This window comes from Rhinichthys klamathensis, unplaced genomic scaffold, assembly GCF_029890125.1.
Source record: "Rhinichthys klamathensis goyatoka isolate OS25496 unplaced genomic scaffold, OSU_Roscu_1.1 h1tg000847l_1, whole genome shotgun sequence".
Classification (NCBI taxonomy): Eukaryota; Metazoa; Chordata; class Actinopteri; order Cypriniformes; family Leuciscidae; genus Rhinichthys; species Rhinichthys klamathensis.
The window spans coordinates 90,001-98,150 of record NW_026607221.1 but is presented as its reverse complement, the minus strand read 5'-3'; the positions used below and the strand labels follow the sequence as shown (position 1 = coordinate 98,150).

At 49.8% G+C, this 8,150-nt stretch overlaps 1 protein-coding gene across 2 annotated transcripts in view; it reads right to left on the bottom strand.

The window, feature by feature from the left end:
* Positions 1-392: 392 nt before the first annotated feature.
* The window catches only part of fam78ab (family with sequence similarity 78 member Ab), a 20,125-nt gene continuing 12,367 nt past the window's right edge, over positions 393-8,150 (bottom strand). For both annotated transcript variants that reach the window (XM_056243805.1, XM_056243806.1), the window contains exon 2: positions 393-1,260. In XM_056243805.1, the coding sequence (XP_056099780.1) occupies positions 735-1,260 (526 nt within the window). In that variant the 3' untranslated portion in view covers positions 393-734. The remainder of the gene's footprint in view (positions 1,261-8,150) is intronic.

The following is an 8,150-nucleotide window of genomic DNA, read 5'->3' as shown; positions in this document are numbered from 1 at the left end:
CGCAAAGTTTCTCTGGGAAACGGAAAAGTTTTGGAATCAAACGCAAAGTTTTTCTGGGAAACGGAAAAGTTTTGGAAGCGAACGCAAAGTTTCTCTTGGGAAATGAAAAAGTTTTGGAAGCGAACGCAAAGTTTCTCTTGGGAAACGTAAAAAATTTTGGAAGCGAACGCAAAGTTTCTCTGGGAAACGGAAAAGTTTTGGAAGCGAACGCAAAGTTTCTCTTGGGAAACTGAAAAGTTTTGGAATCAAACGCAAAGTTTTTCTGGGAAACGGAAAAGTTTTGGAAGCGAACGCAAAGTTTCTCTTGGGAAACGGAAAAGTTTTGGAATCAAACGCAAAGTTTTTCTGGGAAACGCAAGAGTTTTGCATACAAAGGTAAAGTTTCTCGCAAAAGCATTGACGTACATCTTTTCCTCCCATCTCATATTTTTTCCATAACCCGTAAGAGTCGATTCCCGCTTCAGAATTTCCCCAATGCTCCCTGGTTTTGCGGTGCATTGTGGGACTTTTTAAGTGAGCGAGCGTTTCAGTGCACTAGATAGATTGCCGTTTGATACCCTTGAAATGATCAGTCGACTAGGGCGCGGATTGAGCCGGACCTTCTTTCCATTCGTCAGAGACGTCGTGTTTCATCAAGCAATATTCCCACACACACACAAAAAAAGCCTTGTATTTTTGCAGTGGCGTTTAGCACAGTGATTCCCGACCCTTTTTGGTGGAAGCTCATCCCGGTCTCAGTGTTTGGGAGGAATGACGACCACCGGCTCTCCGGCCCGCGGACGCCACATCAGCACCTGCGCGTCGTTGGCGTTGGGCTTCACCATGGCGTTTTGCGGGATGGCTTCGTTCTTTCCCAGAACCTGCGGCTGCTCCTGCGGGATCGGCTCCTGAAGCTTCGCTCTCATTCCCAATGGCTTCTCGGGATCCACCTCGATGTGGAGACGCATGCGCCAGCGCACCGTCTGCAGAACCAGGATCTCTCCCGACGCCTGGTTGATGGCCACCAGCCACGTGGTGAAGCTCTGATCCCTACGGATGCTGCTCAGCATGGGAACGTTGCAGTCGCTCACCGGGATCCCCCACGTCACGCTGGGATAGAAGTTATCGTTCATGCTGACGGTGAACTTGGTGTCCTTCTTGGTGGGACCCACGATGGTGCAGGTTTCGGTGGTGTTGCCGTACCACGGGTAGTTTACGCCGTCCGAGTCGCTGATGGCTTGGATTTTCCCGTCTCGGAGATCCGGAAGCTCCCAGCTGGACCTGCAGGAAACACCAGAGGATCATGAGAGGGTTTGTTCTGACTCGACCCTTCTGAAAAATATCTGTAGTGCATCTTGCAAGTATATTTTTTAAAAAGATGCATTTATATTAAATGTTTGCAATGTATTAAAATGTGCAAAGCTTTTGAAAGTGAACGCAAAGTTTCTCTGGGAAACGCAAAAGTTTTGGAAGCGAACGCAAAGTTTTACGGGAGAACGCAAAAGTTTCGGAAGCGAACGCAAAGTTTTACGGGAGAACGCAAAAGTTTTGGAAGCGAACGCAAAGTTTTACGGGAGAACGCAAAAGTTTTGGAAGCAAACACAAAGTTTCTCTGGGAAACACAAAAGTTTTGGAAGCAAACAAAGTTTCTCTGGGAAGCGGAAAAGTTTCGGAAGTGAACACAAAGTTTCTCTGGGAAACGGAAAAGTTTTGGAAACGCAAAAGTTTTGGAAGCGAACGCAAAGTTTTACGGGAGAACGCAAAAGTTTTGGAAGCAAACACAAAGTTTCTCTGGGAAACGCAAAAGTTTTGGAAGCGAACGCAAAGTTTCTCAGGGAAATGGAAAAGTTTCGTAAGCTAACGCAAAGTTTCTCTGGGAAACGGAAAGGTTTCGGAAGCGAACGCAAAGTTTCTCTGGGAAACGGAAAAGTTTTAGAAGCGAACGCAAAGTTTCTTTGGGAAACGGAAAAGTTTCGGAAGCGAACGCAAAGTTTCTCTGGGAAACGGAAAACTTTTGGAAGCGAACGCAAAGTTTCTCTGGGAAACGGAAAAGTTTTGGAAGCGAACGCAAAGTTTCTCTGGGAAACAGAAAAATTTTGGAAGCGAACGCAAAGTTTCTCTGGGAAACGGAAAAGTTTTGGAAGCGAACGCAAAGTTTCTCTGGGAAACGGAAATGTTTTGGAAGCGAACGCAAAGTTTCTCTGGGAAATGGAAAAGGTTTGGAAGCGAACGCAAAGTTTCTCTGGGAAACGGAAAAGTTTTGGAAGCGAACGCAAAGTTTCTCTGGGAAACGGAAAAGGTTTGGAAGCGAACGCAAAGTTTCTCTGGGAAGCGGAAAAGTTTTGGAAGCGAACGCAAAGTTTCTCTAGAAACGGAAAAGTTTTGGAAGCGAACGCAAAGTTTCTCTGGGAAACGGAAAAGGTTTGGAAGCGAACGCAAAGTTTCTCTGGGAAACGGAAAAGTTTTGGAAGCGAACGCAAAGTTTCTCTGGGAAACGGAAAAGGTTTGGAAGCGAACGCAAAGTTTCTCTGGGAAATGGAAAAGTTTTGGAAGCGAACGCAAAGTTTCTCTGGGAAACGCAAAAGTTTTGGAAGCGAACACAAAGTTTCTCTGGGAAACGGAAAAGTTTTGGAAGCGAACGCAAAGTTTCTCTGGGAAACGCAAAAGTTTAGAAGCGAACGCAAAGTTTCTCTGGGAAACGCAAAAGTTTTGGAAGCGAACGCAAAGTTTCTCTGGGAAACGCAAAAGTTTTGAAAGCGAACGCAAAGTTTCTCTGGGAAACGCAAAAGTTTTGGAAGCGAACGCAAAGTTTCTCTGGGAAATGGAAAAGTTTCGGAAGCGAACGCAAAGTTTCTCTGGGAAACAGAAAAGTTTTGGAAGCGAACGCAAAGTTTCTCTGGCAAACGGAAAAGTTTTAGAAGCGAACGCAAAGTTTCTTTGGGAAACGGAAAAGTTTTGGAAGCGAATGCAAAGTTTCTCTGGGAAACGGAAAAGTTTCGGAAGCGAACGCAAAGTTTCTCTGGGAAACGGAAAAGTTTTAGAAGCGAACGCAAAGTTTCTTTGGGAAACGGAAAAGTTTCGGAAGCGAACGCAAAGTTTCTCTGGGAAACGGAAAAGTTTTGGAAGCGAACGCAAAGTTTCTCTGGGAAACGGAAAAGTTTTGGAAGCGAACGCAAAGTTTCTCTGGGAAACAGAAAAGTTTTGGAAGCAAACGCAAAGTTTCTCTGGGAAACGGAAAAGTTTTGGAAGCGAACGCAAAGTTTCTCTGGGAAACGGAAATGTTTTGGAAGCGAACGCAAAGTTTCTCTGGGAAATGGAAAAGGTTTGGAAGCGAACGCAAAGTTTCTCTGGGAAACGGAAAAGTTTTGGAAGCGAACGCAAAGTTTCTCTGGGAAACGGAAAAGGTTTGGAAGCGAACGCAAAGTTTCTCTGGGAAGCGGAAAAGTTTTGGAAGCGAACGCAAAGTTTCTCTAGAAACGGAAAAGTTTTGGAAGCGAACGCAAAGTTTCTCTGGGAAACGGAAAAGGTTTGGAAGCGAACGCAAAGTTTCTCTGGGAAACGGAAAAGTTTTGGAAGCGAACGCAAAGTTTCTCTGGGAAACGGAAAAGGTTTGGAAGCGAACGCAAAGTTTCTCTGGGAAATGGAAAAGTTTTGGAAGCGAACGCAAAGTTTCTCTGGGAAACGCAAAAGTTTTGGAAGCGAACACAAAGTTTCTCTGGGAAACGGAAAAGTTTTGGAAGCGAACGCAAAGTTTCTCTGGGAAACGGAAAAGTTTAGAAGCGAACGCAAAGTTTCTCTGGGAAACGCAAAAGTTCCCCTTCAGGGACTACCGCTGCGTGTAATCGCAGTGGGAACGCCCCCAGCGTGACGCGTCTGAAGCATGAATGAAATCAGTCAATGGAGAGAATGAGCGTATGGCGAGTGACGTCATAGACCAGGAAGCTATAAATATCCCCTGAGCACACCACACGCCAGCTTTTTGTCACTTCAGCAGCTCTGTGCGTGTGTCTGAATCTGTCGATTGTGTTTGTCTGTTCTGTCAGGAGTTTATCACTATATATATATATATATATAAAAAAACCAATATGAGCGAGCAGTATAGAAAGTGTGTTCCCCCCTGTACTCGATATATCACGGGTGGGGATTCACACGAGTTATGTGTGGCTTGTCTGGGTGTTCAGCATGCCCAGTCGGCTCTCGAGGGAGTCGACTGTCAGCATTGCGAACGCTTTCCTCTTAGAACTCTGCGCTCGCGGCGATCGCTCTTTGAGGAGAGTGGTTTGCTGCGAGCTCCCCAAGGCTCGGGTCCCGCTTCTGTTGAGGCAGAGCGGCGGCGCTTGACTTGGGGTTCGCAGATGGATCTCACCGGCGATGTTGAGACGGGCCCCGCCCTATCTCAGCTTTCTCCGGCGGGATCCGGTGCCTCTCACCCGGCTTCGGAAGCACGCGCTGCGGCGGTTACTTCTGCCCAGGTGGAGGCATATGACGATGTTGAATTAAGATTATCCAGTTCTGAGGATCTGGATGTCGAAAGTTTTGCATCAGAGGGTTCTAGTGTCACACATTATACTGCAAATGAAGAAGGTTTGATGGATGTGTTATCTCGGGCTGTTGAAAGGCTCAGTATCGAGTGGCCAGCTGATAGACAGGATTCTAAAATTAAAAGCAAACTAGATGATAGATTTCTGTCTGCACGACCTCAACCTTCTCGCCGGTGCTTGCCGTTCTTCCCAGACCTTCATGCTGAAGTTTCAAAGACCTGGGTTAGACCGGTTTCTAGCAGAATTCACACGAATCAATCTAATGCTTATGGTAACATTTTTGGTGCAAAGTCTGCTGGTTATGTGACGATGCCGAAGGCGGAGGAGACGCTCGCGAGCTATCTCTCTCCTGCTTCTTCGGTTTCACTTAAAGCGCCGGCTCTTCCATCTAGACCACTAAAAAATACCTCGGTGCTGGTGGGGAAGGCTTACTCGGCGGCTGGGCAGGCGGCTGCGTGTTTGCATACGATGGCTATTATGCAGGCTTATCAGGCCGACCTGCTCAAAGATGTTTCTGAGGGGGGTGAAATTTCGGCTGATATGATTAGCGAACTTAGGCAGACTGCTGATCTCACTCTGCGTGCCACCAGAGAGTCCGCTAAATCTGTTGGTCGATCTATGGCAGCCATGGTGGCCACAGAGAGGCACTTATGGTTGAGTCAAACATCGATGAAAGAAAAAGATAAGTCTCTCCTTTTAAATGCTCCTGTTTCGCCTGCGGGCCTCTTCGGTGACGCTCTTCACTCGGTCACGGAGAGGTTCCAGGAAGAGAAAAAACAGGCGGCTGCTTTTTCTAAATTTATCCCTCTCAAGATTCGTGTCACTGGGGCTGCTGAGCGAAAAGGGCAGTCCCAGCCGTCGAGTTCTTCCTCTTCAAGAAGAGCACAGCAGAAGCGGAGTGTCGCGTCTCGTGCCCCCCCGCAGGGAAACTGGAGGGACGAGGCGGGGCGCTCCCCGGCGCGGCCCTCTCGGGGCAGGACTGATCTGAGGACAGTCATTGTCGCCAGGAAGGCCGCGTCGAAAAAATCCTGACGGGCTGAACGTCAGGACTCTGAGGGTGGTCCCCATCGGGAGAGACTTGAGTTCACCGCACAAGAACACGGTGCCCTGTCTTTCCCGATGCCCTCAGGGGTCTGTTCTACTAACCCTGCCTACACAGGGCGTAGAGAGACTCGGCGAGCGATTTCCCGAGGGACGCTCGCCCCCTCCGAGGAGGGTTGTGGAGTGTTCAGACCAGCTGTTTCCTGCCAGTATGTTACAGGGCGCTGTGTCTGTCACTCGGGATGTTCATCCAGAGGCCAGCCTCGAGAGGCTGGTTCCCTTAGTAGAGTTCCTGGCGGAATGGGAAATGCTTCCCAATGTTTCTCAGTGGGTCCTGAATATTATAAAGAACGGGTACGCTATTCAGTTCAGAACGCGTCCACCTCAGTTCAGAGGGGTTCTGCCCACGGTGGTGGGCCCCGAGCAGGCTCTGGTATTAGAACAGGAGGTAAAAACTCTGCTGCAAAAAGGGGCTATAGAACGGGTTCCTCCACCCAGCAGGGAGTTAGGATACTACAGCCGGTACTTCATCGTTCCGAAAAAAGATGGAGGGCTGCGTCCCATTCTAGATCTGCGTGTCTTAAATCGCACTGTAGGAAAGCTCAAATTCAAGATGCTCACTCTCAAACAGATCGTGTCACAAATCAGATCCGAGGACTGGTTTGTCACGATAGATCTAAAGGACGCTTACTTCCATGTATCTATCCTCCCTCAACACAGGAAGTTCCTGAGGTTCGCTTTCGGGGGCGAAGCGTACCAATATCGGGTTCTTCCGTTCGGCCTAGCACTGTCACCCCGCACGTTCACGAAGTGTATGGATGCAGCTATAGCTCCGCTCAGGCTGCAGGGCATCCGTATTCTGAACTATATAGACGATTGGTTAATCCTAGCTCAATCGGAACAACAGGCGGTTCGGCATCGAGATGTCGTTCTGGCTCACATCAAGAGGTTGGGGTTGAGACTCAACGCCAAGAAGAGTGTTCTTTCTCCATTACAGAGAACCACTTTTCTCGGTGTAGTGTGGGATTCGACGACGATGCAGGCACAATTGTCACCTGCTCGTGTTGCTTCGATTCTTGCCACAGTAGATCAAGTCAAGCTAGGCCGGTCATCCACTGTAAAACAGTTCCAGAGACTGTTAGGTCTCATGGCAGCTGCGTCCAACGTGATACCTTTTGGCCTCCTGCACATGAGACCGTTACAGTGGTGGCTCAGAACCAAGGGATTCTCCCCGAGGGGAAATCCGCTTCGCATGATCATGAGTTCGCGACGGTGTCATCGCGCCCTGGTTATGTGGAAAGATCCTTGGTTTCTGTCCCAAGGCCCTGTGTTGGGAGCTCCTTGTCGTCGCGTTACGCTAACGACAGATGCCTCTCTCACGGGTTGGGGGGCGATCATGAGTGGTCGCCCGGCTCAGGGTCTGTGGGGGGACCATCACCGTCTATGGCACATAAATTGTCTAGAGATGTTGGCAGTGTTTCAGGCCCTGAAACATTTCCTCCCAGACCTAAGAGGCCACCATGTTCTTGTCCGGACAGACAACACATCGGTGGTCTCTTACATCAACCATCAGGGGGGTCTGCGTTCTCGCCCGCTTTACAAACTGGCACGTCAGATCCTTCTATGGTCCCAGGGGAAAATTCTCTCTCTCAGAGCTATTTATCTCCCGGGGTATTTGAATCAGGGGGCAGACATCCTGTCGAGGCAGGGGCCGAGGCCCGGGGAGTGGAGTCTTCACCCCGAGGTGGTGGAGCTCCTATGGGGACATTTCGGTCGTGCCGAGGTAGACCTATTTGCGTCCCGAGAGACATCACACTGTCCACTGTGGTTCTCTCTCAGCCAGCCAGCCCCACTGGGGTTGGATGCTATGGTACATCCGTGGCCGAGGTCACGCCTGTACGCTTTTCCCCCGATCGCTCTGCTCCCAGGAGTTCTGGAGAGGGTTCGCCGGGACGGGCTCAGTCTCCTGCTTATAGCCCCGTTCTGGCCGGCCCGAGTATGGTTTTCGGACCTAGTGTCTCTCCTCGACGGCTCTCCCCTAGAGATACCGATCAGGAGAGACCTGCTCTCTCAGGCGAGTGGGTCGATCCTTCACCCCCGTCCAGAGCTATGGAGGCTGTGGGCTTGGCCTCTGAGGGGGCCCAGCTCATAGATTCTGGTCTCTCGGCTGAGGTCGTTGAGACCATCCTCCAATCCAGAGCTCCCTCCACGAGGAAGTTATATGCCGCGAGGTGGAAGCTTTTCACCTCTTGGTGTGGAGAGCGCCAGCAGGACCCAGTTAACTGCCCGGTTGGTACAGTGCTGGATTTCCTGCAGGACCGTCTCTCCACAGGGTTATCCCACTCCACACTGAAGGTGTATGTGGCGGCCTTAGCTGCTTACCACGCCCCTTCAAGTGGAGGTTCCCTCGGGAAACACCCACTTATATCTCGCTTCCTTCGTGGCACCCTGAGGCTGAGGCCTGCAGTTCGCACAAGGGTACCAGCTTGGGATCTGGCCATCGTCTTAGAAGGTCTCTCCCTTGCTCCTTTTGAGCCCATCGAGGAAGTTTCGGAAAAGTTTCTTACTCTTAAGACTATCCTTCTTCTT